The sequence below is a fragment of the Gymnoscopelus braueri genome, assembly GCF_963280865.1.
Source record: "Gymnoscopelus braueri genome assembly, chromosome: 11".
Classification (NCBI taxonomy): domain Eukaryota; kingdom Metazoa; phylum Chordata; class Actinopteri; order Myctophiformes; family Myctophidae; genus Gymnoscopelus; species Gymnoscopelus braueri.
This window is the reverse complement of record NC_137613.1, coordinates 6,820,844-6,838,898: the sequence shown is the minus strand read 5'-3', so window position 1 is coordinate 6,838,898 and position 18,055 is coordinate 6,820,844. Positions and strand designations below refer to the sequence as shown.

The 18,055-nt window shown below is 39.3% G+C and overlaps 1 protein-coding gene across 4 annotated transcripts in view; it reads right to left on the bottom strand.

The window, feature by feature from the left end:
- LOC308095332 (uncharacterized protein) overlaps positions 1 to 18,055 on the bottom strand; it is a 46,974-nt gene that overhangs the window by 4,133 nt on the left and 24,786 nt on the right. For 3 of the 4 annotated variants that reach the window (XM_080442354.1, XM_080442353.1, XM_080442355.1), the window contains 13 exons: positions 11,043 to 11,098; positions 10,066 to 10,627; positions 9,805 to 9,965; positions 9,482 to 9,717; positions 8,788 to 8,971; positions 8,331 to 8,482; positions 5,979 to 6,106; positions 3,420 to 3,499; positions 3,279 to 3,334; positions 2,812 to 3,164; positions 2,235 to 2,467; positions 1,505 to 1,600; positions 1,156 to 1,297 (listed from right to left, as the gene is read on the bottom strand). In XM_080442354.1, the coding sequence (XP_080298480.1) occupies positions 1,156 to 1,297; positions 1,505 to 1,600; positions 2,235 to 2,467; positions 2,812 to 3,164; positions 3,279 to 3,334; positions 3,420 to 3,499; positions 5,979 to 6,106; positions 8,331 to 8,482; positions 8,788 to 8,971; positions 9,482 to 9,717; positions 9,805 to 9,965; positions 10,066 to 10,618 (2,374 nt within the window). In that variant the 5' untranslated portion in view covers positions 10,619 to 10,627; positions 11,043 to 11,098. The remainder of the gene's footprint in view (positions 1 to 1,155; positions 1,298 to 1,504; positions 1,601 to 2,234; positions 2,468 to 2,811; positions 3,165 to 3,278; positions 3,335 to 3,419; positions 3,500 to 5,978; positions 6,107 to 8,330; positions 8,483 to 8,787; positions 8,972 to 9,481; positions 9,718 to 9,804; positions 9,966 to 10,065; positions 10,628 to 11,042; positions 11,099 to 18,055) is intronic. The other variant, XM_080442356.1, reaches the window with a different exon arrangement.

Here is an 18,055-nt window from a genome sequence, read left to right as displayed (position 1 = left end):
AGCTGGTGCCATGGTTTTGCACTTTTTCTGTTTTTCATGTGTCTATGAGGTTGATAGAACTTCATTACGCCCCCTGGTGGTGTTTTTATGGTGTCTTATGTCTTCTCTGACTACTTTGAGTTTCTTCCTGGAGGCTGAAACCTTGAGGGTCAAACGTGCCAATAGAGAAACAGCGCTTTAGTGACATAGTAAAAACATACCCTCCCCCTCATTATCATAACACAACAGGTGTGGGCATGAGGAGGAGGAGGGACTAGGACAGGTGGGTGGTGCTAAGGTGGTGGAGCAGGTGCTAAGGTGAGAACCAGGTATACTTAATGAACTGGAGGCGTGTCCACATAAAAACATAATTTGAACAATTTCTGTACACTTTTTTGAAAAAAATCTTCCTCCTAGTATAGAGCACCGAAGTCCTGACGTCACTCGTTCATCCCCAGGTTTGCGGAAGTAATTTCTCTATGGAGAATAACATTGGGTCATCTTAGAATCGTCTCATATAAGAATTGTGGTCCAAAAATAAACACCGCGTGTCGGCGTTATTGTCAGGGAGGAGGTTCTGTATCGTTTATGATAGTCAGTCACTTATTTGATACAGTCTGTTTCTGGCGAAAATGTAACTAATTCGGCGGAAGTAACATTAGCGTTTTCTCACCGTCAGTTGATGCTTCATATCCATAAGAGTCAACCCGCCGGGGTCATGTGTTTATTTTTGGAACACAGTTCTTATTTGACGCGATATTCAATACGTCTATGGGATTCAGAACGGGGTGGAAAACTGCAAACCAGGTAGACAAACAAAGGATGTGTAAATGACGTCAGACTTCGGCGGTCTATAACCATAATAATGATTTCCCCCCCCTAAAACATAATCATCAGGGATTATGTTTTAGGGGGGGGGGGGGAAATCACTGAAAATCACAGCACCCCGTCTTTAATGTTTTTAATATGTTGTGTGCATTACAAAAACATCCAACCAGCTGTGTTTAGATGTTTTGTTTGTGTGGCGATGGTGTCTATACAAGGACAACATATGCAAATGAGCAAATAGTCTGGTGCAACTAATTTGTTGTATATTGTCTTATGACAAATAAACAAACACATAAATAAACAGCAATGAAAAAATACCCATAATTCAAGCTAAATGAATAAGTATACCTTCAGCACTCTGTGAAGGTAAGTTGTGTCTCCACACTGGCTTCCCGTCAGATCCTAGTAGCGCCAATGCCAACGGGCCCACGGGCACCTCAAATGTTGAATGGTAATTTGTTCCATAGTGCCGACGAAAAGTCTGCGAAGCCTGAAGACACATAGAACTGTTTAACTATTGCATTGTTCTATTACTGTAGTAGTGCTAGCAATAGAAGTTTTTAATGTATTATTATTATTGTTATCATGAATAATAATAACTAGAAAACTGGAGGCCCGGGTTGCCTACCCAGGGCCTGCACATTTTGGAAGTCAGTCATAGCCATTATACGGTAGTTTTAATGTGTGACACAGGTACCTGTTGTGCGTAATTGCAGTCCAGACTGTAGACTTTGTTTGGGGTGAGAATACAGTGTGCAGGAACGCCTTTAACCTCTTTGTTGTTGGGCCACACCTACAAGAACACCAAGACAATAGAGCTGGTTGGTCTACTCTGCACTGGATCCTGTTTGTATGGCTGGTACTGGGTGTTTCTTAATCTAATGTTCCATTTATTTATTTATCCATCCATCTATCTCTTGAACATTGGTTTTATGACTGTCTTTGTTGTTGAATGTTATTACTACAGTGATTTTTATTTAGCTATAATAGAATAACACATGTGTTATCAGTTAGATACTTTACCTATGCTGCAATTATTTATTCTGGGACCGCAATGGAATTAAGTCTTCTGACTTTTTGCGCCATCCCGATAATTCTAATGTACTATGCACCTTGGTGAATTGTATCATGAATTTATCAAATGAATCAAATCAAACAACTTGACCAGACTGACAGACAATCATAATTCAATCATAATGTCTGGTACATGAGCAGGTTTTACTGGCTTTGTACGCAGGTGTTGTTACCAGGGTACTTTGACTTTGCTCTTCTGTCCTTATACTAAAGTTTATCTTAAATTGTGGTCACCACTACAGACTATCCTGTCTGTCTTTTCAAAATCTGAATCCATTTAATGAATTAGTACAATAAGTTTAAATAGATTCAAAGTTTCCGAGATGCTAGTTACTTAACAGAACATATTTTACCTCTTCCCTAGGCACATTGCTTGGCAGCAGAAATAATTTCAGTCTGTTGCTTAGTGGTTGAGGGAACAGCAGAACTTGACCATTGATTGGTTTAGCTTTAAATAGGGTGGAAGTCACCAGCCCAAACCGAGACAGATGGGGCACGTTTACAACCACGTGAGTCTTGGTCACTTCCAGAGGTTTTAAGAACTCCACCCCCTCATCTGTGATGTGGGCCACAGAAAGGTCATCATCTGTGAAAGGTTTTTTAACATTGTGCAGATTATTTAACATGAATCCTTTCATTCTGTTGTGCAGAGGACGTGAAAATCAGTCACAACACAAATATGTTCTGTGTGCCGAGGGCTTGCCTACCAAGCTTTATATAGGCTGATGGTTTTAACAAACAATTATCTCTTTAACAACATGCCTAAACCATCAAATACAACATCCCACATAGGATTACAACATATTATTGTCATAATATCATTTTATCATATTATTGTCTGTTTCACAGTGTCACTTTGAACTTAAAAACAAAAAGAAACAACTAAAAATGATTGATAATGATTAGACAATGAGAAGAGCAGCGCCTCACCGAGTGTGATCTCACAGTGCAGCAGGCGTAGCTGGCAGACAGACTGCTCAGGACACTGGATGTCAAACAGAGGACCTGCAGGAGCCCCTGCAGTAGCCCCTGCAGGAGCCCCTGCAGTAGCCCCTGCAGGAGCCCCTGCAGTAGCCCCTGCAGGAGCCCCTGCAGGAGCCCCTGCAGGAGCCCCTGCAGTAGCCCCTGCAGTAGCCCCTGCAGTAGCCCCTGCAGCCCCCAGAGCCTGGAGACATCTTTCATCCCACTCAACAGCCCTGTAGAGGACTTCTCCTTCCCTTGTCGTTACAAACACCAACCCTGTCACACTGCACTGGAACAGCCCTATCCCGGGGAACTTGAACCTGGGACACAAAACAACCATTGTTTCTGATATCATCTATTGACTTCATTATGTCTAATCATGCCACATTGTTGTATCAAGTTAATTTATAATCACAGTGGTGAAATACAGTTACCTGTATTCATTGGTTGTCTGTACTTCGTCTTTGTGCACTGTCGGTGTAAAACTGGTCTGAAAGAGAGAAAGCAGTCAGTAAACATATCATTCCTGCTGTTCAATCTGTCTGATTATTCTATAGAGGAGCTGGTTTACTCACAATGTCCATGTTTGAACGATCAACCTCATGCAACTTCTCTGGTGCCACCATTGACACATTTGGCTGACTTGGGCCGGCAACTGGATGGTGGAAAAATAATTGCCTGGATTCAGTTAAAATGAACATACATGGTAATTACACAGTGTGACTAGCACAGACTGACTAACTAAATGTTTGACTAACAGACAAGCCAACAGACAGACGTGTGTGTGTGTGTGTGTGTGTGTGTGTGTGTGTGTGTGTGTGTGTGTGTGTGTGTGTGTGTGTGTGTGTGTGTGTGTGTGTGTGTGTGTGCGTGCGCGCTCAGGGGATAAATTGAATCTTGACCATCAGGTCAAACTTTGTGTCAGATCCTGTGCTTGGTGAGACATGACCTTTGACACAATCTAAATGTCTCAATAGAAGAGCAGGGAGACAAAATACAACCACCCCAATTGTTATATTGTATTAACATACTCTACCATACAGATTGTATAAGTCATATTGTATTAACATACTCTACCATACAGATTGTATAAGTTATATTGTATTAACATACTCTACCATACAGATTGTATAAGTTATATTGTATTAACATACTCTACCATACAGATTGTATAAATTATGTTGTATTAACATACTCTACCATACAGATTGTATGCTACCATACAGAAGTTAGATATAGTTCATCATTCTTCAGGTCTTTGTACATGTTTAGGGTTTTAGAGGGTTTTCTCTTAACTGCAACTTCAGTGCCATCACTTAACCCCAAGAAGACCTCAACTCCATTACTTCCCTCTCCTATGCGGAATTCTTCCCCTTCCCCAAACACAAGACTCTGAACTTTACTGTCATCCATGATTACAAGCTTCTCTAACTTTTCCCTCCATCTTTTACTGACTGGGAGACATTTTCGTGGTGTTGTTGATGTACTAGCATCGAGGTCATGTGGTATTGTTGATGTACTAGCATCGAGGTCATGTGGTGTTGTTGATGTACTAGCATTGAGGTCATGTGGTGTTGTTGATGTACTAGCATCGAGGTCATGTGGTGTTGTTGATGTACTAGCATCGAGGTCATGTGGTATTGTTGATGTACTAGCATCGAGGTCATGTGGTGTTGTTGATGTACTAGCATCGAGGTCATGTGGTGTTGTTGATGTACTAGCATCGAGGTCATGTGGTGTTGTTGATGTACTAGCATCGAGGTCATGTGGTGTTGTTGGTGTACTAGTATCGGGGTCATGTGGTATCGTTGATGTACTAGCATCGGGGTCATGTGGTATTGTTGATGTACTAGCATCGGGGTCATGTGGTATTGTTGATGTACTAGCATCGGGGTCATGTGGTATTGTTGATGTACTAGCATCGGGGTCATGTGGTATTGTTGATGTACTAGCATCGGGGTCATGTGGTATTGTTGATGTACTAGCATCGGGGTCATGTGGTATCGTTGATGTACTAGCATCGAGGTCATCGCTCAGCTCCTCTTTAGTTCTTTTCCTTTTCTTCCCATTGGATCCTGTCATAGAAACTTCAAATTCTGAGTTTGATTAGATATCTTGGGCAGTTTATACGTATACATACTGTACATCTCCTACATATTAAATGTGGCTTGTGGGCACTACTCGTGTTTCTAATGTTAATAGGTGAAAAATTTCCCAAAATATGACATTGGTACTCGGGTTTGCAATGTTAACAGGAGCGAAATGTCCCAAAATGTGACATTTTCACCCCACATCAGCAGGTTTCTGTTTTGTCATGTTATGTGTTACGTGTTTGAATTTCCCACTACAATCTGTAGGAGTGTTAACAGCATTAATGTTTTAATAGCATTAATTCTTCACCTACCCCCAGCCTAACCCCAGAAATGAGCCCCCGCCCCCTGAACTGTTGCTCTGTACATACCCCCCCCCCCCCAAGTGTTTTTCTGTACATATTCCCCCCAAACGTTTTCTTTTCCTTTTTGTACATATTTGAAGATTAACCCCAAAAGGTCCACCCGAACTGTTTCTTCTTTTTTCTTTTCTGTACACATCTATGTTCATCGCTCCTAACGTTGATGAAGTCTTGTACCGTACATAATGCATATTGTTGTATGTCTTTAAATTGAAAAATGTTATACCTAGGACCACAATGGAAGCAAGTCCTTAGGGCTTTTTGTGTTATTGTTTACAAATCTGTTAATAAGCACTGGTGCTGCTGATACTGTATCTTCTACTGCGTTCAGGAAGTGAACTTTTATTTTAATTTTATTTTCTTCTTCTCCCCCCCTCCCTCTTTTTCGTTGCTCTTCCTCATGGAACTACTTGCGGATTATACCAGGGTCAGTCTACCTTATGTGGATTATGCGGTCGACACGCACTGACATTTTGCACCTTAATCCCAGGTATAACACACTTTTGTTCTCTTGTTTGATCTCCCTTCCCACTTGCCCCCCCCCCACGTCTTCTTCCTCCCCCTCTTCTTTCTATGGAAATAACGTTACGACGGGAACGATGTACGAAAACGAATTTCACCCACGTTTTTACTTTGTAAACCTGTGTTGTGACAATAAAACTGATTCTGATTCTGAACTCACTAGTAGAGTCAAACATTTGCCTCAGGGCGGGCCTGGAGTTCCACCCTTGTCTTCTGGCAAACTTGTAAACGTATCCAAACAGACCAGGAAACATCTTCATCAGGTTGATACCAGCTGCAGCGTCTGGACTGTGAACACAAAGCAGTGCTCATTCAAATCACTACTTCTGATTGTGACCACATTCACAACTATAGTGATACCACAATTAATTAAAATCATATCACCATGTCTGCCATAAGGCCAAATTTTAAGGTCATGCTTTTATAAATAGTAAAATATCTTCATTTAATTCAGCTCCATGGCTCCTAATAGACAATATTCAATAGAGCAGTGGTTTTCAAACATTTTCAAGTCAAGGACCCCCAAATTGATATGTATTTGGCCGCAGACCCCCATGTAAAAATATTTTATGCCAACGACCCCCATACAAGATCTGTGTTGTTAAAATGTTTCAAAAATATCAACATCTCTGAAAACAGCAGATCTTTTAATGGTTAAACTGATTTGCTAGATCAACTAATTTAGCTGGGGACCCGCTGGAACCTACGCCAGTGGTCCAGGCCGAGAATGTATATATTACAATTTTAATGTCCTTTGCCTGTCCTTTGCATGTCCATTGCAATGTCCCAAGCATGTTGCATCACATAATGTGAGGCTATGAGTTTCTTCATGAGAAGTATTTTATGGATGCCCTAATTGTTTACTGGCCTGTACTGTTGTGTAATTCTGTGTGTGTGTGTGTGAGAGCGATTGTTGTTGTTTTTGCTTGTTTTATCCAGAGAAATGCTCTGAGAAGTGCTCCCCCCCCCCCCCCCCCCACAAAAAAAAAATCCAATATATGTCTTCATTCATAAATGGATAGATGTGACTTCTCTTTAAAGGACAACTTTGTTTATTTACAACAAGGATTATTTTATTAGTTTGTAATGATAATAATTAAAAGATGAGTGTTAAAAAAATCATGTATCGTAATCATCTATCGTTTTTTAATGATTTAGTGATTTTTAACTGGGGGCGGGGGCATTCGATCCATTGGTAAATAGTCATCCGATTTCCGTGAAACTTGCGCTGTAACAGGCAGATTCACTTTTTGGCCTATTTATAGGCCTATTTATAGGCCAAACGTGAATCTGCCTGTTACAGCGCCACCATGAGGCTGATTTGAAAAAATGTAGGGTGGCATTTCTTCCTTGGCCTAGTGGGGATGTGCGTACAAAGTTTCACGGAAATCGGAAGCTGCGTTCATGACTATTTACCAATGGATCAAATGCCCCCGCCCCCCAGTTAAAAATCGCTAAATTATTAAAAAACGACAGAAAGCAATACATGATTTTCAGCGGTGCCAGCCGCTCTACATTTGACCGTGTCCGTGTGCGTGTCCGTCCGTCCGTCCGTCCGAGCACGGCTAAGAAGTAACACATGCACACACACACACACACACACACACACACACACACACACACACACACACACTGCACACATGCTCGCACGCACACACACACACACACACACAGAACATGCGGTCCTGCGAGGCGCACCTTTGCAACACATGCGCCACTTAAAGACATGCACACAAACACAAACAGACTGGCCCGTACGTGTGCACGCGCGCACACACACACACCCAACCACACACACCCAACCACACACACACACACACACACACACACACTAAAACGACCGATCTACAATGTGAGTAAAAATTATTAAAAGTAAATAAAGTGAGTACAAATATTTAAAAGTAAATACCTTGAGTAAATATACTTCAGAGTACTTAAATTGAGTAAAATACTTAAAAGTTGAAAAAAGAGTAAAAATACTTAAGTTGATAAAAACAGTATAAATACTTAAAATGTGATAAAAAGAGTAAAAATACTTAAGTTGTAAAAATGAGTAAAAAATACTTTAACGTTAATAAAGTGATTAAAAATATACTTTCAAGTAAATACACTGAGTAACAATACTTAAGAGTACTTAAATTGAGTAAAAATACTCAGTAGTACTTCAAATTAATAAAAATACTTAAACATGCTTAAAATGAGTATAAAAACTTAAAAGTCGATAAAATACTCTTTTAGTACCGCCTCAATACCAGTCTGAATGCCAGCGCCCACACATCAAATAGATTTGTACCAACTGAATGACAGCACACACTCATCAAACAGAGTTAGTTACAGAACTAATAAAATATCCTTGTTGTAAAAAAACAAAGTTGTCCTTTAAGTTATTTTATGTGACATGGACAAGAAAAATTACATTGGACAAACCCACCAGATGGTTTGTTTTAGTGCAATAGCATGAGTGCTAATGTTCAACACCGGTTTGTGTTTGTGTTGATGTAATTCAACTTACTGTTGTGCATGGAGGTTGCGTATGAAGCGCAGCAGTCCAAATGAGTTGTCAGAGTAGAACTTCTTTATCGGCTTCCCATCAGGGCCTTTCTTCATGTTATATGCATCCATCACCTCAAACAACTGCCTGGTCTCCTCCTCTGCTTCTTGGAACTGTAAAAACACAGACAGTAACTTAAAGATAACTGTAAAAACACACAGTACCAGTTAAAAACACACAGTACCACTTAAAAACACAGTACAATCAAATGGACTGAGAACATAAAGATGGATGTGAGCCTGAAATTATGCTTTAGTTACTTTGGAAAGGTTTATTTGTATGTCACAAACAAAGGCATTTAAAGGCATTAAAATGCATTTAAAGAGAAATAAAGAACAGAAGGGATCAAATAAAGAGAAAAAAAAGGTAAACGTGTGGTCATCATACAGTTTTCTCATATTATTAGTAATAAACTAACCTTTTGTTTCCATGTGTTGAACTGTCCCTTCTTAGCATACTTCTCTAATGCAGGGATGAGGACCTTCAATGACCTGATGAGTTTCTTCTCCTCCTCATCCTTGGTCTTGTTCTCGTCCTCTTCAGCTTTTCGGTACTTCTCAACTTCCATTTGATTTCCAATCTTTCTCAAGTACTCCACTCTCCTGGGAATAAAATTGTGAAAACATGAGTCTACTCTTCATGTGGATATCGTCTGTCGGGTGGAAACCTCATACAGTACAGTCCAAAACTGTTACTTTTCAGGATTCAGATTCAAAAGTAGCAAAAGTAGCAGATCTACAAGCTCAAAAAACTAGGTCAAGCTTGTGGATCGACTTTTGATGACTTACACCTTATGCCTAAACCTTTTAGGCATTTTTGACTATTTTGAAAAACATTTTAAAATAGTGAAAACAGTCGATCTACATCGACATGTAGTGAACTTGTAGATCGGCTATTTGAACTATTTTAAAATGTTTTTCAAAATATAAAAAAGACCTGTAAACCAGTGATGTGACAATGAACTAGATTCTGATTCTCTTCAAACATATTGTTAATATAATAGTAGGCTACCTTACTGACTGATAAAACAGATTAAGATAATATGCTGAAATAGTGTTTATAGATCAATGAATGAATGAATAACGTGTGGAACAAAAACCTTTCTATCGTACCATGTGTTTGGCCAAAAGAAGGGATGAGCCAAGCATTGCTCCACATTAGGTATTTTCTCTGGTTCTCCATGGATCATCCACTTAACGAGATCCTGAGCAACTACATCAACACGTTTCAGATAGTAGATGCCAAACTCAATGTTGTTTTGACATTCATAGATTGTTCCACTGGTGGTGTCCTCCAGAAATGGATGGTGTCCTCCAGATAGGATGTAATATATCAACATCCCAGCCACCTTAAGAATGAGCATGAAAATGAGCAAGAACATTTTTATCTTGTTCTCATTCATTTGATTGTTCTCACACAGATAAAAAAAACTAACCTGGATATCAGCAGGATACCTGCTTTTAGCATCACTTCGATTAAAAGTGTCCTTTGCCATCCAGAATTGTGTTCCTACATTATATGTGTGATAGGTTGATTTTCCTTTGTCTAATTGTCGGCTTATTCCAAAACCTGCAAATCTTGCCTTGCCTTGAATATCTGCGGGGAAAGTTGGTAGATCAATATAATAACAGGTTTTAAATTAAAATAATTAAACACAGTTGCTTATAATTCTGATATTATTTGCTCGTTTTCTTACCAATCAAGACATGTTGAGGATTGATGTACCTATCCATTTTCCTATCCTGACAATGAAGAATTCTTAAGCTATTGAGGAACTGTTCCGCAAGCTGTTTCCTCTCCTGTTCTGGAAGTTTAGTGATGTATTCTTCCAGTGTGTATTCACAATCACATAACTGAAGAGAAAGGTACCCATAGCCCTTATCCTCTACAAAGTCAACATATCGTACAATCGAAGAATCATCAAGCTCTGGAAGATGTAGATATCGTTCATTATTCGTCAGGAAGTTGTACAGGTTGTGGGTTTTAGACATTATCTTAACTGCAACTTCAGTGCCATCATCTCTTAACCCCAAGAAGACCTCAACTCCGTCTCCATTACTTCCCTCTCCTATGCGGAATTCTTTACCTTTCCCCAACACAAGACTCTTAACTTTTTTAACTTCACTGTCATCCATGTTTACAAGCTTCTCTAACTGAGGCCTCCATCTTTTACTGACTGGGAGCCATGTTCGTGGTAGTGTTGATGTACTAGCATCGGGGTCATCTCTCAGCTCCTTAAGTGTCTCCATGGTTGATTCCTGGTACAAACAGAGGGTGTCAACATCTCAGCTTCATTCTCTTAAAGCTTTGGTTGTGAAGAGACTAAACACAAGCTTTAGTTAAGTTACACACATCATGGAATGGAATACAAATTAACCCCTTAAATCGTATTTATATTTTGTCATACGATGGTGTCGTGCAGCGAAAATAGCCAATCTACAATCTCGAAAACGTTTGAAGGTTTGCACCTACAGTATAATGACAGGCCCAACATAAGGATGTCAGGATTTGTTTTGGAATAACAGACACATACTGTAGGTCTATGAAAGTAAAGCCATACACATTAAATACTGCTGCATAATGTTATATTAGATTGAACACACACACATTAACTGATCAGGCTTTTTATGAAGAGGATCTGTACAAATATCCAAATGTAGCATAAGAACATACCTGTGATTTAGTCTGAGATTCCACAAATTGTCCACTAGATGGCAAACTTTAACCACCTAAGAGAACAACAGAGATAGGAGGGAGGAAGCCAGAAATACAACAATTAGACCTTTAAACTACTGTACTGAAATACACATGTAAACACAATGTCACGATGTGACACTTTGAGTTTTGCCTGTTTTTCAACTTTTTTGTGACACTGAAGTATGATGAAGTAGGGCATTCATTTACGAAAAAACATAAAAAGTTTAAATATGGAGATGTGAGGTTTTTGCCTGACAGCATCGATAAATACTATAGCAGCAATAGTCATCATGTACAGATACCTTGTATACAGTACATTGTGCATATCGGTTTGAGAAATCTGTACATGGAGTTCAAAAAAAGTTAAGAAAAAAAGAGAAAAAAATCTATTGCTCAAGGAGGAGACGTGTAGGACAGACAGACAGACAGACAGACAGACAGACAGACGGACAGCTGACATACAGACAGTGTAGGACAGACAGACAGACAGTAGGACAGCTAACAGGGAGACAGTGTAGGAGAAACAGACAGACAGACAGACAGACAGACAGACAGACAGACAGACAGACAGACAGTAGGACAGTAGGACAGTAAACAGGGAGACAGTGTAGGAGAGACAGACAGACAGACAGTTTAAAACAGCACATTTTAACAACAAGACCGTTCAAAGTGCTTAATAAAAGAATACAGGGAAGGTGGGCACTAGGGAAATCTGGGCACCATCTTTAGTAGGGTTAAGTGTCTTGATCAGCGACACTTCGACACATTGCTGAGAGCCAGTGGTAACTAAATACATGTACTCAAGTAGGCCTACTGTACTTTAACGGAGTATTTCATATTTTCAGTACTTTTACTTTTACTCCACTACATCTCAAAGGCAAATATTGTACTTTTACTCCACTACAATTATTTGAAAACTGTAGATTTTGATTATTATTAACATGCATCAACTTCTTCAGTCCTATATACATTTTGGCCATTTGAAGCTCACAATGCGTCACGATGCAACGCATTGTGAGCTTGTAGATCTGCTGTTATACATTTGAAAACTTGAAATGGGACATATTCTGCATAATGAGTACTTTCTACTTTTGGTACTTTAAGGACGTTTTGATGCCAGTACTTTTGTACTTTCACTCAAGTACATTTTGAATTCCAAAGTCAAATTTACTAAGTATTGAGGGTTTAAGTGGTTAAATGTCTGAAAATACACATTAACATGAATCCAACACAACACTGATGATAGTGCTGTCATAGAGACACACAGGGACTACAAAATCCACGGCCACAATTGAGACAGTGCATCCACGCAAGGTCCGTTAGAACGATGTACTGAAGCTGTCAATACAATCTCTTTGAGAAGATATGAGAGTTAACCTACTTTTAAAATGATCCTACATGAATGGAGACGATATAGAGTTGAATAAAAAATGTTTCCAGTGTCTTTATCAACATATCTTCTTGTTTTCTCAATAGCTGATGTGTTTCACATTTAATTTGCCACTTGAATGGGTTACCCATGATTTTAACACAGCAGAGGGGAGACGGCAGACAGACAAGTAGTCGCATTTCAGTGACATCACTGTCTTTACGAGTGCTGACTGTAAATAGGGAAATTCTCATCCCAAACCTTCCTACTGACTTTGTTTAAGGCTATATTTTTAACATTTCATAGACTTATATACATTTTCTACCTACCGCGGAGCTCCGACGGTACATGAAAAATTAAAACGTGTGGGTTTACCGCTGTTGTATTAACTTGCCTGAATGTAAGTTGGGGAAATAACCCAACTAAATGGAGGAGTGACATATCCCAACATTTTCAACTACTTAGTGAATTCTCCAGGTTAGTATTAATATACAAATAGTCTTGCAAGATACTTTTTGGATAATTGTAACAAACAAGCAAAATAAATAGCCTACAAATGATACATGAGAGACACAAACGTATCTGGGTATTGAAAACCTCAAGGGATGTGTCTGTGACGTTACGTATATACCATGCGACCACTTAAACTTTAGATTTCAGATGCTAGAACTTTTGACACACTGATGGAGTATATTATAGTATATTGTGGGTTGTATATAACCTGACACTCAGCCTGAATTTTCACTCCATTATTCAGTCTGAAAGCCCTCTCAATGCAGCCGATTTCTGAGATGGAGGCGTGGCCAAAGTGGGACTCCACTATGAACCAACGTGATTGGTTCATACTGGATTATCCCGATCCCGATTCGTCGTACAGATTTTCAACCGAGAAACACCCGCCTTCGACAGCGTCACCAGACCCTGAATGCGAGGCAAACGATTCAGGGGGTGGAGCCAGGCTAGGTTGTATATTGAGGTATGTCACATTAAAAAGGACAAATCAAAGTCAACCAGTGAAATTACGGTATTTTGCGATGCCTCTCATAGTGATTGCATTGACAGCTGCAGTACATCGTTCTAACGGACCTCGAGTGGGTGCACTGCCTCAATTGTGGGCGTGCATTTTGTAGTCCTTGTGTGTCAGTACAGTGCTGTCAAACACACAAATCCAGCGACCTCTGAACCGTGGGACCCACCTAAACCTACTCGGCCGGCATGGAAAAGGTCTTTCACTAATAGTACGCCTAAATGTACGCTCACACTGAGCACTATAACTATAAAGAAAAAAATATATAATTATTTGATTCACCAAATTTTTTTAAGTCGGTGTGAACTCTGCCATCCACTTGACTTATAACGATTTTTTAAACTATATTTATATAGTTATAGTGCTCAGTGTACTGTTAATGGCCCCAGGCGGCATAAAATGATGTTGCACGTTTTCTAATGTAACACTGTAAAATTGTGGATTTCATAGATGTTAGTAAGGTTGTGGTGTCTATTTACACAGCTCTCCTGTGGCCAGATTATATTACAATCTACGTAGCTGGCTAGCAGTTTGTATGTTAAAGCGGCACTATGTCACTTTTTTTTAATGAACAGAACGCAATTTTGTCCAATCTGTATGGTAGAGTATGTTAATACAATATAACTTATACAATCTGTATGGTAGAGTATGTTAATACAATATCACTTATACAATCTGTATGGTAGAGTATGTTAATACAATATAACTTATACAATTGGGGTGGTTGTAGTTTGTCTCCCTGCTCTTCTATTGAGACAAAGGTCATGTCTCACCTAGACACAGGATCTGACACGAATTTTGACCTGCTGGTCAAGATTAAATGTATCCCCTGAGCAAGCAAGCAGGCTCTATGAGCTCAAAGGTAAAAAATGTCAGCGCTTGCGCAGGAAACCGGTTCAAATCCGGGGTAGAAGAGGAAAGTTACATCAAGCCGACACTAGAAACATAGATATTGACCAAATCATCAGCACAAGTTAAGTGGGAGCTTGCTATAATGCAGTAACATGCCAGCACAAGCTATCATAAGCAGGCATGTGCTTTACAATATAACCAAACCATTCAGCATTGGAAAATATAGATGACTAGATTTTCAGCCTGCTATGTGGCGTTCAAATCCAGTCCTATCGCGCTGATCAGAGCAATGGTCACCGAGTTATGGCCATTTGAAATGTTAGACACTGCTATAACACTGCTGTAGTGCCACATAATGAGTGCAAATTATATATATTTTTTGTGTGACTACTGTCATGGCAGATCCCTGACCAGTGTTTGTGCCATGTTTTTTTTTTGTTCAGCTTCCCAACTTTTACCCCCAAATACAATTTTTTTCTGAAATCCCTCCTGTCTAACTGATTAGAGGCAGTGCCCATCTGGCTGTAATTGCCATGGGGTGGGGGTGGGGCAGTCCAAGCACACGTGTGGATCTGCAGGTATTCGTGAGTGAATCTCACCAAAAGAGTGTGAAGCTTGTTTAAAAACTGAATGCGTGTGTTGGTTTGATTGAAATTGATTCAATTTTTATTTTTATAAGGCAAAACAATCTAAAACATCACAATTGCATTTATAATACTTTGTCTACAAGGTCCGTCCAAAAAAGTCCTTGTGGTCTTGTTTCCAATTCCAAAATTCATTTTTACAAAAGTCACAAATAAATAATGTGTGTTTACAGAATGCAAAACACATTTGTAAATCATGGAAACACATTTGTAGATCATGGAATATTTGTGCGTCATGGTATTGGATTCACAAATAATTTTGAGACAAATCTCTCCCCATATTTAGTTTAGTGCAATTTCACAATGTGGTGACTCTTGTGAACCGAAAGTGCAGACTGGCGCAAACATGAAGAATGTGCATTTACATTGTTTAAAAATCTTTTAATATGCAATAGAGACTTTGTTATTAAATGTGTCTCTCTAATAGACTGTATATTTTTTATGCCGCCTAAGGCGGCATAAAAACAAAACATGTTATCCTGTACTTAGTTGACCGTATTCCCCAGGGCTCTATAATTGGCACTCTCCTGTTTTCTCTGTACACCAAATAACCGAAAATTGCCGATCTACAAGCTCACAACATGCATAATAACGTTACTTGTGATACGTTGTGAGCTTGTAGATCAGATGTTCACTATTAGCCCCTGAATAGGAATGCTAAGATTCAAGTGGTTAATTACAACTGTAAGACCCGGGATTTGAACCTGGGTCTTTGGCATGGGAGCCAAGAGGGAATCCCCACTGGGCAGGGGAGATATTGGGCGTAGGTATGGAGCCTCAGGAAAATTATACTTGTCAACCTGCTAGGTGTCCTACCTAACACCAGGGAAAAGACACTAGTATAGTCAGTATTAGTCAGTATGAACGCTTTGAAGATTCTTGCAGGGGCCCTCATACAAGGTCCTTTCGATTATGCATGCTCCTCATGGTATCACAACACCACCAAGACCTCAAAAATAAGGCTCCAACCTTCCCAAAACAAACTAGTAAGGCTACTTCTTGGCCTCAAACTCACAACCCATCTAACCCCGGATCACTTTGCTAGGGTTGGATGTCTCAGGGTTGAGGACAGAGTACAGCAACTTGCAATGGGTCTAGTCTACAAGATACGACACAACATTGGGATCCCCCTGTACCTGTCAAAATATTTCACAATCACAACACCAGAGGCAGTTCCACGGATCATGTTCAACCCAGATTTGGCTCAACACAGGGAATGAACTCTTTCTCATGCTATGCAACAAACATGTGGAAGGCCCTACCAAAAGGAGTAAAGGAGTGTAAAACCCTACTCACTTTCAAAACTGCCCTAAAGAAACACCTTCAGGAGGCTGCAATTCCAAACTTTACCTCAAAAGTCATGAAATGTATCCATGAAGTGATTCACATGCATTTGTAAAATGCAGAAAAGTCCCTACCTTCCATGAAAAGGGTAGTTCCAAATTAATCCTGCTCCATTGTCCACCTACTGGTTGGATTTACATATTTGCACAGATTGTGTACAGGTAGGAGCCCGACACCCAGAACAACCAGAAAGATATGTCAAGATATGCTGTATTGTATATCAGCAGGCTTTTATAGGCTCCAAGGCCTTGTTAAATAGTATGTTGTAAAGTAGTTTTTTTCCTGATCTATTAATACTGTAAAATGCCTACAAACAAAATGACTGCTTATTAACAGGAAATATATTCTGATACCATGTTTTCACCCACTTCATATTCATGTTGAATGAATCTATGGATGTTTCTCAGGTAGGCTTAATATCTCTATGCCTCAAAATAGCTGGAATGACAAAATATTGTTCTATAAGCCTTCTATGGTACCCAGACTTAAAGGGCAAGACCACGTTGGTAGAGGCTTGGGTTGTGTAGTTACCTTGCCATGATGTAACTCTAAAGGTGGACAAGAAATCAAAAATAATTGCTCCATTGATTAGAAATTGATAATTCAAAATATGCTCCTCATTGTCTTACATTGTACAGTGAAACAGCTCTCAAAGTCACTCTTTTAGCCCGTAAACGAACACAAACAAAGCTGATTCAGATAATATAGAACATCACCAAACCCAGTCCTGTTTTTTTTTTTTTTTTAAATGTCAACATCCTATTGATTTGGCAATTTCTATTAAGAAGAGAACACGGATTGGATCCGTGGATCCGGATCTTCAAATAGTAAAATCAGCAGGAGGTTAAAAAAGAAACGGTACAGGCTTTGGTGATGTTCAATATTGTCTGAATCAGCTTTGTTTGTGTTAGTTTACGGGCTAAAAGAGTGACCTGGAGAGCTGTTTTACCGTACAATGTAAGTCAATAAGGAGCATCATTTGAATTATCAATTTCTAATCAATGGAGCAATTATTTTTGATTTCTTGTCCACCTTTGGAGTTACATCATGGCAAGATAACTACTACACAACCCAAACCTCTACCAAAGTGGTCTTGCCCTTTAAAATGCAGTATGGGCTAAGTAGAATACACTAATGTGTGCTATTCTTAATGAATAATCATCAATCAGCAGCTTATTCTCAATTTCATATATTTATTTACTTTTTTGAGCAGTGTGGAATGGCACACAAAAAGTTGTGCATTCTACAGCATGTACTTAAGCCATACTGCATTTAGGCTGTATGGGCTTATAGAACAATATTCCTGATGCTTTGAGGTGTAGAGATATTAGGCCTACCTGAGAATCATAGATTCCATATGAATATAAAGTGGATGGGTAAAAACATAGTGTATTCCCTGTTATTAAGCAGTCATTTTGTTGTATTTGTAGGCATTTTACAGTATTACTAGATAAGGATTAGAAGTAACTTGGAAAGAAATCTTATTATTTCTGCCTTTAACAAGGCCTAAGAGCCTATAAAACCCTGTTGATTCACAATACAAGCTTACATATGTTTCTGGTTGCTTTGGGGTGTAGGGGTCCTACCTGTAGACAATCTGAGCAAATATGATGTAAATCAAACCAGTCGGTGGAAAACAGTGCAGGATTAACTTGGCACTCCCTTTTTCAGAAGGTGGGGACATTTCTGCATTTCTTGGTGCAGAAACTTTATTGAAGAATTTCATGCACTGCAGTCAAAGTAAATAGTGTGA